We start from the raw sequence: 20698 nt of genomic DNA on the forward strand, positions 1-20698 counted from the left end.
TAAGCTACAAGACATTGCTATGAAGATCATTTCGATGTACACGCAATACCTACCCGTTATTTAGTTTTTCTGAGTTAAACCTACGTACCTACCTATCTATTCGCCGTTCCCATGGGCGGGCCAACTGCTCCCTCCTGGAAATCTATTTAATCTTAGCCTAGAAGCTGGGTATGACTCCCCCGCCCCTCTCCTCTCCCCAGGTCATAAGCTGGGCATGACTTCCCCCTCGGCCAGAAGTCGGGTATGACTTACCCCCCCCCCTCCCCCCCCTCCCCCCCTCCCCCCCTCCCCCCCCTCCCCCCCTCCCCCCCAGGCCAGAAACTGGGTATGACTTGACCCCCTCCCCCTCCCCCCAGGCCAGAAGCTGGGTAAGGCTTGACCCTCCCCCCAGGCCATAAGCATAAGCTGGGTATGACTTCCCCTAGGCCAGAAGCTGGGTACGACTTACCCCCCCCCCCCACTAGGCCAGGCCAAACTGGGTATGACTTGCCTCTCCCCCCCTCTTACCAAGGCCAGAAGCTGAGTAAGGCTTGCCCCTCCCCCCAGGCTATAAGCTGGATATGACTTCATATTATATATGTAAAGAAACTAGTTTCTTAATTACTGACTATCTTCGTAAACGCGACTATTGTTTATTATTCACGATCTTCTAAAATGTCAGTATTATAAAATTAAACTTGCTTCGTAAATGACACTGATGTGTCAGATCGGAAATAAACGTGATTTGCAAGAAATAATTTATTGTAAAGATTTTAAAAAGGAATTGACAATTTAAATAATAAACTTTGAATGTCGTTTCTTTGTTTTCAGGTGAGGTTAATAGTTTTAAGTTGAACAGTGAAATTACATTGTATATTAGTGCTAATTAACAAAATAAATAAAATCTTTGTTTTCAGAGCAACACAATCTTTTAAATTGTACAATTCCCTATAAACGTCTTATAAAACGACATTTATAGTTAGAAATAAGATAAATATGGAGAAACTACGATTTAAATTTGAAGTTCAAGGGTCGGCAGATGGAAAAACCAATGTGATCTGCATAACCTCTATCGAGACACCAGACGGCCGTGTTTACGAGATTCCAGACGAGTTAAAACCAGCAAGTAAGCACAATGTCATATTAACTACGGAATTATTTACGAAAATTAAGAATACGCTTAAAAAGAGACATCAGACACGATCCTTATGGATCCCTCTTAATACGGAACTGAGAAAAACATATCTAGATGAGGGTGAAAATGTGCAATTTGGGAACCAATATTTGGATGAGACCACAGGAGAGGCAAATGCTTCATATAAAAATTCTAGTATGTCAGAAAATAAAAACCTAGGAAAAACCGCAGAACGGTTTGTAATCGAAAAATTTTCAAACAAATCATCCAGCGCTGACCAATGGATAAATGATTTCGAGAGTGAATGTGAAAGATTCCAAATTCGACACGATGAAGAGAAAATTGGGATTCTTAAACACCTCCTAGAAAAACAATGTTTGGATTGGTATGCCAGTATGCTAATAAAGATGAGTATGAATTCTGACTGGGCAAAATGGAAGAATGCCTTTTGTGAAACTTATGGTAATAAGGGTTGGTCTCAAATTAAATACGCATTTATTTTTAAATATCAGAGTGGATCTTTATTAGAATATGCTACAAAAAAGGAAAGGCTATTATTAGAGGCCAATAAGAACATTGACACGAAAACCCTGATAACTCTTATTGTCATAGGATTACCAGATTATGTAATGGACAAAATTGATAAAGAAACTATTAAAACAACGGAAAACCTTTATAATGAAATAGGGAAACATGAATCATTGATTAAAAAGAAATACAACAACAACTACAGGAAGAATACATACGAAAAGAATAATTATGAATATAAAGGAAAGATGGAGAATGAAAAAAAACCATGCAAGATATGTGAAAAATTAAATAAAGGTTCTCGATTTCATCCGGAAGAAAAATGCTGGTTCAAACAAACAGAAGAATATAATCAAAAGAGAAATAGTGGTAGAACCATAAACAATACAGTATTAGATGTGGAACTAAGTAATGAAGAAAAAAAAAACGAGTAGTAACACCATTAATTAAAATTAAACTATTATTAAATTCACAACTAGAAATATCCGGAATATATGATTCTGGTTCAAATATTTCTATAATTAACTCAAAATTAGTAAGATGGAGTGGAGAAGAAGAAGATGATTCAAAAAGAGATAGTTTAATCACGATTAATGGTGTTAAAAAGACAATTGGCTTAACAACTATTAAAATAAAAATATTTGATATAGAAGATAATGCAGATGTCTATATTATAGACGGAGAAGATTTCAAATATGATTTCCTAATTGGATTAAATCTCATACAGCAATTTCGATTGATTCAAGATGAGAATATGAAAATTACACAGAAGAAAGAGAAAATAAAAGAAGAAAAAGAATTTAGAAATGATAAAGAGGAAAATAAAGAATACCAAAACCCAGGTTCGGTGAATTTCAATGAACATATAAAAGAAGAAGATTTCAAAATAAGTATGGGAAATTTGAATACACAACAAGAAGCAGAAATACATAAACTGATAGATAAATATAAATCAATCTTTGCAAAAGATAAATATGATATTGGTACAGTAGAAAAATATGAAGCACGCATTGATTTACTAATGGACAAATACTGCAGCAAAAGGCCATATAGATGTTCAGTAGAGGACAAAAAAGAAATAGAAGAACAAGTTGCAAAACTTCTTGACAAAAAGCTAATAGAAGAATCTTATAGTCCTTTTGCAGCACCAGTAACGTTAGCTTTCAAAAAAGAAGACAATAGAAAATCAAGATTATGTATTGACTTTAGAGACCTGAATAAGATAGTCGTTCCACAAGCTCAACCATTTCCAGTCATTGATGATCTAGTAGTTAAGACAAGAAACTCAAGATATTTTACGACACTTGATATCAACTCAGCATTTTGGTCAATCCCGCTAAGAATTGAAGATAGAAAGAAAACTGCGTTTGTGACACAAGAAGGTCATTTTCAATGGACGTGTTTACCTTTCGGTCTGAAGACGTCACCAGCCATATTTCAAAGGATACTTAGTAACATATTAAGGAGATATAAACTCACGGATTTTGCAGTTAATTACATAGACGATATTTTAATATTTTCAAAAACATTTTCAGAACATATTGAACATTATTACACAATTATTAGATGCTATAAAAACAGAGGGATTTAGACTTAAATTTACAAAATGTACATTTGCTTCAAATTCAGTGAAATACCTCGGTCATATAATACATAACAATACAGTGCGCCCAATAAGAGATAATTTAATATCAATTAGAGATTTTCCAATACCAAAATCACAAAAAAATATCAGACAATTTTTAGGAAAAGTAAACTTCTACCACGAATATATTCCAAATAGTACTATACTTTTAGAACCTCTACATAAATTACTAAGAAAAAATCAAAAATTTATTTGGTCTGCAGAGTGTCAACAATCATTTGAAAGTGTGAAAAAGTTATTATGCTCACAGCCTATATTAGAAATATTTGATCAAAATTTGCCAATTGAAATATATACAGACGCATCTTTAAATGGTATTGGAGCAGTGCTAAAACAAACACAACCGAACGGAAATAAAAAACCAGTTGCTTACTTTTCAAAAAAACTAAATGAAACACAAAAGAAAAAGAAAGCAGTTTATTTAGAATGTTTAGCAATAAAAGAAGCCATTAGATACTGGCAATATTGGCTAATAGGTAAATCGTTTACTGTATATTCAGACCATAAACCATTGGAAAATTTAAATATTAAGTCGAGGACAGATGAGGAATTAGGAGAATTAACATTTTATTTGTCACAGTATGATTTTAAAATTAAATACGCACCAGGGAAAGAAAATATAGAAGCAGATTGCTTAAGCAGGAACCCAGTTTTATATGCTAATGAGGATACAGATGAACAATTAAAAATTATAAATATGATAACGTTAAATGATATAATTACAGATCAGGGAGATAATGAATACATACAAAATAATAAAACAAAATTAGTGTTGAAAAATAATGTCTTTTACAAAAAAGGGAAAAAACAGGAAAAAATAATTTTAACAGAAAAATACAGCAAAGAATTAATAAAAAAAGTTCATGAGAATATGTGTCATCTAGGTGTAAAACAAATGCAAAACATAATTAGTACGTCATATACAGCAAATAACTTAACAAAAAATATAACAGAATGTTGTAAAACTTGTGATATATGTATTAAAAATAAATCAAGAGGACAAAAAAATTATGGTTTAATGTCACAATTAGGTCCGGCCACAAAACCTTTTGAAATAGTCTCAATAGACACGATTGGAGGTTTTGGAGGGTCACGATCAACAAAAAAATATTTACATCTTCTTGTAGACCACTTTTCACGATATGCTTATATTGTTACGTCTAAAACTCAAAATGCTAATGATTTCATAAAATTAATTAATAGTGTACCAGATTCAGATTCAATTATGTTTCTACTCTCTGACCAATACCCGGGAATCAATTCTAAGGAATTTAAAACTTTTTTAAATGAAAAATCAATACAAATGATCTTCACTGCAGTAAATACTCCCTTTTCTAATGGTCTAAACGAAAGACTAAATCAAACACTTGTAAATAAGATAAGATGTAAAATAAATGAAAAAAAAAATAAATTAGCTTGGACTACTGCTGCACACATTTGTGTGGAAAATTATAACAACACGGAACATACAGTTACAGGTTTTGCACCAAAATACATTTTGGACGGTACAAATATTTCATTACTGCCAGAAGAACTAAAAAAAGATATATCTGAAGATGAATGGATTAGGGATAGGAAAATAGCATTGGAAAATTCAAAAATAAACCATACATATAATAAACAATTATTCGATAAAAATAGAATACAAATAGATTTTCACATAGGAGATATGGTATATGTTGAAAATGGAAATAAACTCAATAGAAAAAAATTAGATGAACTAAAAATTGGTCCCTTTAAAATAATCGAAAAAATATCAAATTCATTATACAAAATTGATTCAGGACATAAAAAGACAGAATCAAACCTCTTTCACATTTCAAAGATTATACCAATACCAACAAAAACTAAGTAAATAAGTATAAAATAGATACATAATATATATATAAATGTTTAAGTAACATAGGTATTAGCTTATTAATCTTTATTGTAAATGAAAATTTTAGCAAAAATTTTCTCTGTCGTGGGGCGGAGATGTAAAGAAACTAGTTTCTTAATTACTGACTATCTTCGTAAACGCGACTATTGTTTATTATTCACGATCTTCTAAAATGTCAGTATTATAAAATTAAACTTGCTTCGTAAATGACACTGATGTGTCAGATCGGAAATAAACGTGATTTGCAAGAAATAATTTATTGTAAAGATTTTAAAAAGGAATTGACAATTTAAATAATAAACTTTGAATGTCGTTTCTTTGTTTTCAGGTGAGGTTAATAGTTTTAAGTTGAACAGTGAAATTACATTGTATATTAGTGCTAATTAACATAACTTTTAAAAAAAATAAAACCGACTTCAAATGCGTGAACACAAAAAAAAACTAAAAATTAAAAATATTGCGTATAAAAAAGTTCATCCCCAATTTTCCACCCTTGGGGGTGAAATATTTTCTTCAAATTCGCATGAAACCACCCTTTTGATAATACCTATTCAACAAAAAAATAATCAGTCAAATTGATTTATAATCGGCGGAGATATTGCGTATAAAAAAGTTCATCCCAAATTTTCCACCCTTGGGGGTTGTTTTTTCTATTATTAAATTTAAATGGGACCACCCTTGAGGTATTACCTATACGCCGAAAAAAGATTTGTTCAAATCGGTTCATAATTGGCGGAGTTATCGCGTAACAAACATAGAAAAAAAAAAAAAAAAAAAACATACGGGTCGAATTGAGAACCTCCTCCTTTTTTGAAGTCGGTTGAAAATAAATAAAATCTTTGTTTTCAGAGCAACACAATCTTTTAAATTGTACAATTCCCTATAAACGTCTTATATATATTATTATGTTCAATACAAACAATCATAAAGTTACACTCGCCCCAACCGCGTCTCCGCATTCCATCGAATCCTATAAAAATGTGGTTTTTGGACATAGCGATACTTATTTTTCACAATTTTTATTTTTAAAAATTACTGGTCGATAGGTTACTTTATTTTGATGAATAAATGTTATTAAAAGTTTTTTTCTAAAACTGATAGTTTAGTTGGAAAAAAATATTTTCCATCCCAATAGTACGCCGGCTGCGCTCGATTCGGATATAGTGACGTCACGCGGCCCTGCGTACGTTGACTTTTAGCGGCAAAAACGGCCTATGTTTATTACTTAATATCTTCGTAAGTAATGGCACAGAATAAGTAATAGTACAGGTAATGGTCCGATTTGGATAATTCAAAAAGATATAACTTTCTTATGTCTTAAAGATTAACGTAGATACTAGTTTTATTGAATTTTCTACAACAGTACTGATCCTCATTGTCGACAATTTTTGTTTTTTTTGGAAATAATCCCGTTTTTAACTTTATCTACCTTGGTTAAAAATTATTATTCTAATGTATCCAAAATTCAAGTTTCTGGCTTAAGTGAGGTGGAGAAGCCATTTTAAAAGGGATGCAGGGATGTTATGGATATCCGTAACCGTAACCGAAACTATCGGATATCCGAAATAAAAAAATATCCATAACCGCGCTGCCGATTTCATAGTTTTGCAGTTTGCGGTCTGCGGCCCGTCTTGGAATTGTACCTTATATCTTAATATTTGTTTCCAACTTGTCTGGCATTCCCTGGCACCATCTTATATGCCAGCCTGTTTTACCTTTATCATACATAGGTGTCGTCTTAGTTGGTACATAAAGTAGCTATGTGGGTCACGCAGCATCTTGCTATTTGAATTATACCTACATTTTTGAAATTCTAATAATTCCGTAACCGAAATTATCCGAAACTTTCGGATAATCTAAAATGATTTCATATCCGTGACCGTAACCGAAACCGGTATAATATTATTCTAATATCCGTAACCGTATCCATAACCGCAACTTCATATCCTTATTATCCCTGTTACCAAGTACAAGTGCAGGCAGAGCAGGTAGTAAAGGCGCGCGCACACGGGTGACTTTTGTCACAGTATGTCAACTACTAATTACTGTCATGGTGACAAAAGTTTCTGTGACTGACTGTACGGTAGTCAGTCACAGAAACTTGAATTTTGGGCACATAAGAATAATATTTTTACCAAGGTAGATAAAGTTAAAAACGGGACTATTTCCAAAAAACCAAAAATTGTCGACAATTACAGCAAAAATTTACGAAGTGTTATACCATTTTGGAATCCTTACTAAATGCGCCAAATTATGACGTCATTTGCCACACTCGCGTAGTAAATTTTTTTTTCAGTACAGTCAGTTTAAACTAAGCAAAATTTTTATTATGAAGTTTTTTTTGGGAATAATGTATTTTTTTCATCCAAGCTGGAGCAGCTGGTTTTGTAATTTTGATAACAATTTAGAGAAGCATTATTTAGGGTTACATAACAAAAAAAAATTTTGGAAAAAGTGAAGATTTGTGGCAACACGAGTAAAAAGACCGTCACCGGGAGTAGAATTTTATGATTTTTTTTAAATGCGTATTATTTTGACAAAATGCCACATAGATTTTTTTTATATTTTTCTGATAACCAGCATAACTTGCCTCAACACCCAGTTCCGGCTTGACGTTACATTACGGGACACCCTGTAGATATACAGGGTGGAAACGTTAAGTGATCTCACTCGATTATTTCTAAACTATACAAGACATCGAAAAACTGATTACTAATCCTAAAAGTACTTCACAAGCTCTATCCAACGGTACCAATATTAGGTTACAGAATAAACTGGATCGATCCGAAAATTTAATGTTTCCAGCTTTCATACATTTAGTAACACCACATAATATTAAAAAGTATACAAGATATTCAAAAACTGGTTACTGATCCTGAAAGTGCTTCACAAGCTCTATCCAACAGTACCAATAATAGGTTACAAAATAAACTGGATCCATTCGAAAATTCAATGTTTCCAGCTTCCATACATTTAGTACAGCCACAGTCATGACACTCATGTCTTGTTAATATTTTGCTATAATAAAAGCGTAAAGCCTAAAACCAATGTTTTCCAAGAATAATTTTAAATAATAATTATGAGCAGCGCGCGCGCGTGTAACGTGCGGAGCGCGAACGCGTACTGGCGATCGATGCGTCGCGGCTATGGGCGGGACGCCGATCGAAAATTCTAGAGCGCTGTAACCGTTAGCGGGGCGCGGCGCGCGGGGTGTAGCTCGCGCGGGATTCGAGCTATGCCCATATCGGGTAGCGTAGCGTGATGCCGGTGCGATAGGCACGTAGTAACCGGTTTGCTATATGCTCCCCCTCTAGACCAGGGAAACGCCCTCGTCCGTGGTCTAGCATCAACCATCATCCCCCCCTACACCTTACGTGGTCTTCCGCGTTTCCTTTTAGGTACTACGGGCTTAGGAGGGACGGCTTCGTTACCTTGGTAACGGGTAAGATCTTGTGTATGAATTTCCTGAACCATGAACAGGTCTGCAGAAAGGTTCTCAGGTGTTTAAGGTTACCTGGTTCCTTCATCTCGAGGACAGCACTCACCTTCTCTGGGTCGGTGGAAATACCCTGCTGGGTAACAACGTGGCCGAGGTATTTGACGCTTTCTCTAGCGAACGCACACTTCTCCCTGTTGACATGGAGGTGGAACTCGGCCAGGCGTTTGAAAACTGCCTCGAGGTCTTGCAGATGTTTCTGGATTCCTCCATCAGAAATCACCAGTAGGTCATCTAAGTACGCAAGTATAGCTACGTTTTGTAAAGCTGAGCAGGAACGGAGACGATCTATGAGGCGCTGGAATGTCGCTGGTGCGTTTTTCAGGCCGAACGGCATTCTCTTAAAGCGGTAAGTACCCAAAGGGCAAGTAAAAGCAGTTTTGTCCCTGTCGGCTTCGCGTACCTTCACCTGCCAGTACGAAGACTTCAGGTCCAGGGTACTCATGAAGCAGTCGCGTTTCGTACTCTGCAACAGCTCATCGATGCGCGGCATCGGGTAAGTATCGGACTTGGTGACTGCGTTTAGGCGTCTGTAGTCTACGCAAAAACGGATACCACCATTGGACTTCGGCACCATCAGCGCCGGGGAACACCAAGCCGATTCGCAATCTTCGATGATGTCATCCTGTAACATTTTGTCAATCTCTACCTTCATTTGCTCCTTCTTTGAGGGATTCAGGCGGTAAGGAGGCACAGCTATTGGCGGGTGTTCACCAGTCTCGATGCGATGCTCTGCATACGGTGTTGGGCCTCCCCCTGCTCTGAAAATATGCGCGTGCCTGGTGAGGACATCAGCGAGCGCTTGTCGCTCAGCTGGATTGAGATGACGGCCTTCATCATCCCTAAGAACCTCTGTAGAAGCGCAGGACACGGAACGAGAGGTAGGTTCAAACGATAGATTATATTTTATTTGATCGTTATTGCTAAAATACCACAAGTCGTTGTGAAAATCTATTACTACCTTAGCAGCCGTAATAAAATCTATTCCCAGTAACGTCTCGTTATTTGTAGCGTCTGGAAAAATTAAAAATGGGATTCTAATGACGGTCTGCTCTAAGCGCACAGGTAATGTGGTAGTAAGTACCTTCATACGTCGGACTATACCGTCAGCGAGTTTTATTTCCCGCCAGGAAGAATAAAGTTGATGACCCAGGCGTAGAAGGAGAGCATACAGCGTGTGACCCGCAATACAGTGTCTAGCGGCCGTATCGATGAGAGCGGTACCCTTGTGACCTAAGATGTCAATATGAAAAATAGGGCGTAAATCGCGGCCTACGGGGCTATCCGCAAAATCGTCATCACACGCACGCGCTCCATTATTTACATTTCCATATTCAAAACAATAGCATTTGATCAAGTTACAGTTTTGACATTTTTGTGAACACTGGGTATTCTGAACATCACTACATTGTGGCCCTGAACTAAGATTTTCACAAGATGTAGAATTAATTACACATTTATCAAAGTTGCACTTACAGTTATGTAAGGATTGACTATTCTGATCATTTTTGCATTGTGACTCATTATTACTAGAATTATCACAAGAATAAACAAAATTAGAATTTTCTAAATTGCACTTACAACGACTGTGTAAGGATTGGCGACACTGAGTATTGTTGCATTGTGACACAACATTATTATGATCACAAGAATCAGTGGAATTAAATTTTACATAATTGCACTTACAATCAACTTGTAAGGATGGACTATACTGCACATTATTGCACTGTGACACACTATTTGTATTAACACAGGATTGAGAAACATTACAGTTAGTCTTATGAAAATGGCACTTACAAGCTTGTAAGGATTGAGTATACTGAACATTATTGCACTGTGACACGTTATCTCGATTGTCACAGGATTGACAAGAATTAAATTTGGTTTTATCAAAATTGCACTTACAAGTTTGGAAGGACTGAGTATGCTGATTACTATTACATTGTGACAAATTATTACGACAATCACATGGCAGCGAAAAATTAAGTTTTTCGGAATTACACTTACGAGACATTGGTAAGGATTGAACATGTTGATTCGTATTACATTGTGGCATACTATTGTTACTCTTAGCATCTTGTTTATCTTTACAAGAGTGAGAAAAATTACATTTTTCTGGAGTAATCGAACTTTTAAAAGATTGAGCATTGTAACTATCGCTATTACACTGAATGTTATTGCGACTTCGTTCATCAAATAATGTATTTAATCGCGTTTTGGGACTCTGTGAAATAGAATGATTTTGCACATCGGAAGCGGGACACGAGTAGGAACTTTGAACACTACAATTAGTAGGTATTTTAGAGTTGCTATTATTTGATGGACGAGTCGTTTTCTTAGTAGTTTTATGGTTAGAGTCTTTAGAGTTTAAGTTATTAATTGATTTTGAACACTGATTACGCGAAAACGACCGGGATTCGACACTAAAAAATGGCTCACTTTTGTCACGCAACGAGCTATCACCGTTATCACGCACTGAATAGTTAGTAGGGAATTGGGACTGACCTTGGCTCTGCAACTTACGGCATTGATCGCGGGTGTGTCCAAACCTTTTGCAGTACGTGCATGTGGGACGCGACTTTCTCGCGGCGGGGGCGGCGGCGGCGTCAGGTGATGGTTGCGGCGGCGGGGACGACGGCGGCGGGGGCGGCGGCGGCTGGCGGGCGGCGGCGTACGTGACAGCCGGCGGCGCCCGGGTGGCGGCGGCTGCGGGGGCCGGATAGCGGCTGGCGGCGGCGGCAGGCGGCGGTTGCGGGGCACGTATGGCGGATTCCGGCGCCGTATAAGTGGGCGCTCGGGGACCGGCGTATGTTGTGCTCGCGCGGGGGGGGGGGGGGGGGGGGGCTGAACCCGCGAAGAGATCCAACAACCCTTCTGTTGCAATGTCATCTCCAAGCAGTCAACCGGTGTACATGCACCCATCTCTTGTTATCGCACCAAAAGTCTACAGTGACCTTGACAAAGGCCCTTTTATTGTCCACGTGTCCCGCATCGAAACCGAGCCTAATGCCCCAACTTTCATCCAGCCAATTAGGTTCGGTAAATTTTTGGTCAATAACAAAATTAAGGACGTGATCAATGATGGTGTCAAGAAAATAGGGAGAAACAGAATCTCTGTTGAGTTCTCCTCTGCCAGTTCTGCCAACAAATTTTTGAGTAGCGAGATTCTATCCCTTTGCAAATACTCAGCAACAATCCCGACGTACAACGTGACCCGTATGGGCCTCATCAAACAAATCCCCACTGACCTTCCAATGGAAGAACTCGCTGAGTCATTGACAATCCCTGATGGTTGTGGTATCCTGCTAAAAGCTCGTCGTCTAAACAGGAAAGTGACCACAGACGGACAGGCGTCCTGGGTCCCCACTCAATCGGTGGTTGTGACGTTTAAAGGACAGGTTTTGCCAAAACGAGTTTTTCTCTTCCATAATTCAATCCCAGTTGAGACATACCAACTCCCTACTATTCAGTGCCTCAACTGCTGCCGCTTTGGCCATGTCAAAGCTCAGTGCAGGTCGAAGGCAAGATGTTTTCGTTGCACGCAACCCCACTCAGCGGATAACTGTGATGTTACAGAAGAAAAGGCCACATGCATTCACTGCACAGGACCCCACTTCGCTCTTAACAAATCCTGTCCAGAGCACTCCAGACAGAAAACAATTAAAATAGCTATGTCACAAGATAACATCTCCTACGCTGAGGCTTCGGCCATGTACCCAACAACTCGTAGGTCTTATGCTGACATCACAAAGTCTCCATCCTCACAACCTCTACCCTCTCCATCCCAACCACTCCATTCACAAACATCCCACCTACCTCTCTCGTACAAGAAATCCATACCTCGCTCCCCCCCGCTCACACGCGCCGTTAGGAAAAGGCTACGACAGGCAGGCACACCAGGCCATTATTGGCAACTGTGCTTCTAGTCTTCCAAATGGTTGCGCCCTTACCGACAATTCTCCATCGTCCTCGTCAGATGACATGAACCTTTTAGATCTTGTCCTAACCCTCATCCTCCGTGTTGTTACCCAACACAAAGATAATATACCGACCAACGTTGCTCAAAAACTTACCCAAATCTCTCAGATATCTAATTACAATGGCAATCCAGGCGGTTCAGTGGAACTGTCAGAGCATTAGAAGAAAAAAACACGAACTTTCCTACCTAATTAATAAATACTCTCCGTCGTTCATAGCCGTCTCGGAGACCTGGTTAGTTCCGGATTCACACTTCCGTGTATCTGGCTATTCATGTCTCCGGGATGATAGAAACGATGGATACGCAGGAAGCGCCTTTCTTGTAAGGCGCTCCCTCTCCTATTCCCAACTCCCTCTTCCCTCGCATAGCCAGGACATTAATGTCCTGGCTGTGCGAATTTTCGACCTTTCAATCCTATCCGTTTACATTCCCCGTCCTAACTCATCCTCCCTTAATGAACTGCGTTCAGCCATTCTGGCTGTTCCTCCTCCCGTCCTTATCCTAGGCGATCTTAATGCTCATAATACTGCATGGGGCTCCTATCACACGGACTCCCCAGGATCTTTACTCTTAGACCTCTTAGACGATCTAAATCTATGCGTCCTAAACAACGGCTGTTCAACCAGAAGATGCCGTCCATCTCAAAATCCAGCCACCGCCGTGGATGTATCCTTTTGCTCCCCTAACCTTTCGTCACTTCTCTCTTGGAATGTCCTAAAAAGCACTTTTGGCAGCGACCATTTCCCCATTTTGTTAACTATCCCTAATAAATCATCCCCAACCGTCCGTCCCCCTCCTCTACTACGATATAAATTAAATAATGCTGATTGGTCAGCCTTCTCAGTATCAGTAAATAATAAATTAGACTCACTTCCCACTATCTCCCCTTTAAATTCAATTTCAGTGTTTGATCACTTTACAAACATCCTCCGGATGTCAGCAGATGAACATTTCCCTCAAAAGAATCCTACACATAAGACCTCCCCCCCTTGGTGGGATGCGGAGTGTTCAGCTGCCATTCGGAAACGCAAAGAGGCGGAAAAACGCTATAATAGGTCTATGACAATAGAGAACTTTCTGCTCTACCAGCAGACAGCAGCCCAGACAAGGAAATTTTTATCACAAAAGAAAAAGCTAGGATGGACCCGTTTCTGCGAGAATATGTCTCCCAGGACGCCCTCTTCTGTAGTGTGGAAGCAGATAAGAAGATACCGCCAATCCCTGTCATCATCCAACGCTCCCTCAAACGATCCCTCTATTTGGTTGGAAGAATTTGCAGATAAATTAGCCCCTCCTTTTGTCCCCTTTATGGACTGCTTCCCTTCCGGTTCCTTTGTGCCTATTCCCCCAACCGGTAATTTAGATTCCCCTTTTTCTGCTGACGAACTCCTTTGTGCCCTTAGTGGGCTAACTGATTCGTCCCCCGGAGCCGACGGATTGCCATATTCCTTTCTAGTTAACTCTCCCCCTAAAGCCAAAACTGTCTTTCTTCAACTAGTCAACAACTTCTTTGACCTAGGAACCGTCCCTGACTCTTGGAAGGAACAAATCGTAATACCTATACCGAAGCCAGGAAAGGATCCTTTAGAACATAGCTCCTATCGCCCTATAGCCTTATCCTCTGCCCTACTAAAAGTTATGGAGCATATGATCAGAAACCGCCTGGAGTGGTTCATGGAGTCTCACGGTATCCTAGCAAAGTCTCAATTCGGTTTTCGCAAAGGACTGAGCACTCTGGACAGTCTTAGCATTTTAACCACCGACATCAGACTGGCTTTCAAGAATAAGGAGTACTTAGTGGGTGCTTTGGACATATCTTCCGCTTACGATAACGTCTTACTTCCAGTACTCAGGCAAAAGTTGCTACATCTGAGTGGCTCGGAGAAGTTGGTTCGTTTCATCAGTAACTCGTTAATGGCAAGAACTGTCTCAATTAAATGTCAAAACATCACATCCCCTCCCCGTCTACTCTGGAGGGGCCTACCTCAAGGTTCCGTTCTCAGTCCACTCCTTTACAGCATATATACCTACGACCTTGACCAAGCTGTCGATTCTTTTTGCAACATCCTTCAATACGCCGATGATATTGCCCTTTACATCTCATCTAAATCCATAGACGAGGCAACTACTCGTCTTAATTCCGCTCTAAGCTATCTTAGTGACTGGATGCTCTTCCACGGACTATCCATCTCTGTTCCGAAATGCTGTTGCGTTACTTTTACCCGGAAACGACACACCCCGAACATAGAGGTATTTATAGATGGTGACCTTATTCCCTGCTGCAACCAGGTCAAATTTTTGGGTCTGACTCTAGACTGTAGACTGTCTGGTGTCGCTCATTTTAACTCCATCCTTAAAAAGGCCGAAAATGGAATTAATGTAATTCGCGCCCTTTCAGGCACTTGGTGGGGGGCCCACCCTTACTCCCAAAAGCTCCTTTATAACGCCATTGTACGCAGTCATTTTGACTACGCGTCTTTTCTTTTGGATCCTTGTAACAAGGCAGCCCTTGATAGATTATCCAAAACACAATCAAAGTGCCTACGCATAATTTTGGGAGCAATGAAATCTTCGCCTATAAATGCGTTACAAGTAGAGAGCGTTGACCCTCCCCTCTATTTGCGTAGGCAGTACCTCAGCGACCGTTTCTTTGCTAAGGTCGCTCAGAATGCCTCTCATCCACTTTTGAAAAAACTTGAGCTTCTCTCGTCTTCCAACATTTCATCTTCTTCTCAAAAGACACCTTGCATTTTGCTAAGCTTTCAAAAATTTAGTCGTCTTCCATGTCCCATTACAAAAACCCCTGTTTTCCCTCTCTTCTCCAATAGCTTTGAATCGTTAATATTCCAACCGCCTGTTATTTTAAATTTCGGTATTTCTAAAGATTCCCCTGCCGCACCCCAAGAATTCAGAATTATTTTATCCGAACACTGGCAAGGCTGGCTCACGATGTACACAGATGCGTCCAAGCTCGCTGATGACGGCTGTGTCGGCGCCGCAGTGTGGATACCTGTGTACAAAATCGCTCTTAGTTACAAATGTCCCCCAGTGACATCGGTTTTTACCGGTGAAGCAGTGGCAATTTTAGAAGCAATTCTTTATGTCAGATCCCACTCATTAAATAATGTTTTAATTTTTTCGGACTCCCTAAGTTGTCTCCAATCGATTCTGGCCAATACTTTTAAGTCTAAAGTTAAATTTCCAACCGTCTTAAAAATAAGAGAAGCTCTCTTTGATTGCCGTTCGAAGGGTATAAATATCGTTTTAGCTTGGATCCCTAGTCACAGAGGAATTCCAGGAAACGAATCTGTTGACTCATGCGCAAAACATGCTATATCCTCTGGCTCCCTAGAGCACTACTCACTATTCTCTCATGATGCTGCATCCCTCTCCCTAGCCCATCTTTATAAATCGTGGAGAACTCATTGGGACAATTCAAAAAGGATGGTTGGCAAATATTATGCTGACATTCAAAACGATATTCCCCCTAGACCCTGGTTTTTTAAACACAAATACTTACCAAAAAGTTCCGTATCAATTATATGTCGGTTGCGAATTGGTCATGCGTGTACTCCGGTTCACCTCGCGAAGATGCACATAAAGGATAGTTCCTTATGCGAATGTGGCTTAGACGAAGGCACAACTAATCACATTTTCTTCAATTGTCCAAACGTAGGTTCCTCCTTATTTGATTTCCTTCCTGAAAGCGTCCCTCGCCCTACTAATATTAAATGTTTATTAAATTCTATGGACCCACCGCTTTTGAAACTATTGTCAAAATTTATTCAATCCCGCAAAATTCGTTTGTAGGTAACCGAAATTTTTTTTCCTCTCACTATCTCATCCCACCTACCCCCTTCCTTACATTTTAATCTCTATCGGCCGAATACTGAAACGCCATTTAAATATTTGACGGCTTCTCAAATAGTTAAGCAGCTCCTAAACTTACATTTCGCATACTCAAAACAATATCTGAGCAGTTCTCAATTTTTAAGCACCTCTCAAATTAAGTTGCACTCAAACGCCACTCAAATGAATTTTCGCATACTGAAACGCCATTCAACGCTAAGCATTACTCAAACAACTGTCAAATCGTCTTAAGTAGCTGTTAAATTTGAGAGTGCTTGCGCCGTATCTTAAATCCTATTCTTATACCTAAATCGACCTAAATAGTGGTAAATAATGTGTGTCATCGTTATCATTTCTTTCGAGGCTCGAGGAAATACCTAGATCTAATCGCAGGAACGCAATAAAGCTGAACGCTATTGAAAAATATTACTATAATGACATGCAATTCCGAGCGAGGTTCCGCATCTCTAAAGAAACGGTGTTGTTTCTGGATTCATAATTTAGAAGCTCTTTGAAACCCCTCACCAAACGCCATACAACCAGTGGACCAAATACTTATTATAACCCTACTGTTCTACGCAACGTTCTATGAACGTGTACTAGGTGATATCTTCCACATCGAACAGCCAATTGTGCATCGTACAAGTGCACAAAGTAACAACCAAAATAGCTGCTATGAAATCGCTTTACATAAACATGCCTATTTCTGAGGAATATGGGGACATCGCATAGCAGCATTTCCAAGAGTTGTTGATTTGTCAATTTGATGATTGCTCTGTCAACAATGATAAATGTCAATTGTGGTTACGTTTCGGTCCACGATCGCCAACTTAATAGATTTCAACAATAAAAAGTATCACCTTTAAAATTACTTTTTAATTAAATAAAAATGCAAACATTAATTTTTTTATATGATAAAACGAGATTTATATGTAATAGAAACTAAAAATAAACTGTTCTATGTTAAGTTGATTGAGTACATTTCCATAAAAGACAATACATAACCAAACGATGCTGCGTGTAATGGATAAAAAACGTAAAGTTATCATTTGTGTAAATGAAAACATACTTTTTTTGGTAAATGTTGCCATTATGTAAACATTTGAGAGCTGCTTAGCTGATCACGGCTTCAAATCCGTTGAGTGGCGTTTGAGAATACCATTTAAAATTGAAGGATACTTAAATTTAGGAGCCCGTCAGCTGAGTGACAGATTTGAGTAGTGTTTCAGTATTCGGCCGTGAGTTATGTATCTATTTGTGGTGTCTCAATTTGTGTTGTCTTTTTTGTTTTAGGTACACAAATAATTTTGCTTATTATTAGAAACGTTAAATATTTTTGTTTTTTGTAAACCCTGTTACTTTGTCAAAACTGTTTACGTGACATTGGCGAAATCATGGTTCTCAAAACCAAGCCGTTGCCATAATAAAAGAAGAAGAAGAAGTAAATATTTTAAACTGCCCTCATATTATTGTCATTGTTACACTATAATGGCGTTACCTCGACAGTTCGACACACAGTATTCGTATTCGTACTTGACATGTTACTCATATAAAAATGTCGCTCAATCCGTGTTTATCTATTTTAGTTGAAATAGAACGCTAAACGAAAATCTTATATTTCATCATAACTATCAGGATTATAATAGCCAAATGTATGTATCAAAAAATTTCTGGACTTTACCAAAAAAAATAACAGAGAAAGTAAAGTCAAAAATTGTATTCAAGAATCAACAATATTTCATTCAATGTTGACCAATATTTTGTATACCTGCACAGACAGACATTTACATTTAGGTAGGTACTCGTACACACAATTAAAAACTGTTTAGAAGCTCACTTAGACACACTAATATCGACAGCCTAACTTTTAAACCGCGATGTCCCTTTGAGCAAACTTTACAGGAGGAAATAATTGTTTATTTTTCATAGTTATGGTACTAATTGAAGTATAATGATGTACTAATTGGCGACCACGAGCCGGAAGACGTAGCGTGGGCAGGCCTCCCACTAAGTGGACCGACGATCTGGTGAAGGTCGCGGGAGGTGCCTGGATGCGAGCGGCGCAGGACCGGTCTTTGTGGAAATCCTTGGGGGAGGCCTTTGTCCGGCAGTGGACGTCTTTCGGCTGAAACGAACGAACGAACGAACGATGTAGGTACTAATTGAAATATAATCATTATATTTCAATAATTTAATTTTGTTTTAGTTTGAAAATTATGCTGACGAGAATTATTATTATTCTGTATAATATGATTTTTTTAAAAATTCTGTTTTGAAACACAAAATAAGCATCGCAATGTTTTTCGATCTGCATAAATTAAAATCGAGTCAACATTCCCGTAGGCAGTTATGTTAGAATTGGCAGCGCTTTGCATCTGTATTCTGAGCGCTCTTTGATATCGGGCAGAAGCGCGGGCGCCCGGCGGGAGGCACGTTGTCTCGCTCTAATGCTCAAGGTCGTACGGCCATGTAATCGCCTTAAACTAAAAAAAAAATACACAATGGTTCTCAGGTGTAATAAATGTAAAAAAGTTATACAGAGCAGAGATTATTTGAGATGCAAAATCTGCGAAAAACACTATCATTTGGATTGCACAACCTTAACTGAACGAAGATTTTATATTATGACACCGGAAAATAAAAAGAACTATAAGTGCTACTCTTGTATACCAAACTTAAAGGATAATCAACAACTGAATCAAAGCAATGTCACACAGCGAAATAAACATCGGCCAAATGTTTCTATACATAACTCATTTGAGTCGCTATCAGAAGATGACAGGGTGCCCTCTCAGACGCATAACATTTTTCATCATAATTTAGTTTGGCATAACAGTATTTGCATAAAGTTTTTTCGCATAAACTTTGATATGCATAGTTTTCTAAATGCATAATGGTTTCTTAGGCATAATAATAACTTTCTCTAATTTTCAATACCATAATTTAAATAATCATAAATGTAAAGAACATAATTTTTATATACATAAAGTTTGTTTTTAATAAAATACTATAAACATAATGTAATTATTTATAACATTTAAAGTCATAAATATTGTCTATAAGAGCAACCAACATTGAAGAGTAAATAAATATGTATTTGTGATGTTGCAAACGATCCTCCTTCCACCTTTATACTCTTTCGGCCTATAGATTTGCAAAAACTAAACTCTCTGTATCATTGTCATTTTTGTTCTTAATTTTTGACCTGTCTCTTAGAAAACTTAACGTTCGTGAAAATACATTCTGTTTGATCTCGAATCCCTCTTATCTATTATAATGCACATATTATACAGTCCACATTTCTTTTACAACATTAAGCTTGCCTGGTCTGAAATTATGTTGATCCCGACTGGCCGTGGTCTCTTCCACGTGGTACTAGTCTGCCCTATACTAGAGTGTAATTTAAAAGCCGGAGGCGCGGAGGGAGTGCGGTCCTCGCTCGCTGTAACATATATCCGGCATGGCATGCCGGGTATATGTTACGCCAGAGCGGAAGGACCGCACTTCCCGCAGCGCCGGAGATAAGGCAATCCTAATGCTTGCTTGCATCCTTGCTTGCATGCATGCTTCCTTGCTGCTTGCTTGCATGCTTGCTTGCTGCTTGCTTGCATGCTTGCGTGCTTGCTGCTTGATTGCATGCTTGCTGCTTGCTTGCAGGCTTGCTTGTTTGCATCCTTGCTTGCATGCATGCTTACATGCTACCTTGCAGCTTGCTTGCATGCTTGCATGCTTGCTGTTTGATTGCATGCTTGCTGGCATGCTTGTTTGCATACTTGCTTGTCTATTTATATTTGTTAACTTATATTTTATATGTATAACATTTTTATATTTCATATTTGTTAAAATTATGGTATTTTGTATATTATGAATGGTAATATTTATGGCATTGGTTTAGATGCCAATAAATATTATGCCTAGAAATCGTTATTAAAAAAACAAGAATACAGAAAAAATATATACTAAAATATTATTATAATAAAAGTGGTTATGGCAAAAAAATATATGCCTTATGATTTATTCTGTATGAACGTTATGCGAAATGATGAGTATGCCAAAAAACTTTATGCACTCTTAAATTATAACAATATTTTTTATGCAACCGAATATGGACCCGTTGTCTCCCAACAGGTTTATTATTTCTGCATTTGCTATTTCCAACTTTTCCTCCAAGATTTTCTTTTAGTTCTTCATTTTCATGATTGTCATTT

General features: G+C 38.3%; 1 protein-coding gene across 1 annotated transcript; it reads left to right on the plus strand.

The window, feature by feature from the left end:
* The first annotated feature begins 580 nt into the window (after window positions 1-580).
* Window positions 581-3184, plus strand: LOC135087399 (uncharacterized). Its single transcript, XM_063982164.1, has 2 exons — window positions 581-810; window positions 897-3184. Exon 2 carries the CDS (start codon window positions 976-978, stop codon window positions 2074-2076), a length of 1101 nt encoding a protein of 366 aa, XP_063838234.1. The 5' UTR covers window positions 581-810; window positions 897-975; the 3' UTR covers window positions 2077-3184.
* The last annotated feature ends 17514 nt before the right edge of the window (window positions 3185-20698 follow it).

The sequence above is a fragment of the Ostrinia nubilalis genome (assembly GCF_963855985.1).
Source record: "Ostrinia nubilalis chromosome W unlocalized genomic scaffold, ilOstNubi1.1 SUPER_W_unloc_3, whole genome shotgun sequence".
Lineage (NCBI taxonomy): Eukaryota > Metazoa > Arthropoda > Insecta > Lepidoptera > Crambidae > Ostrinia > Ostrinia nubilalis.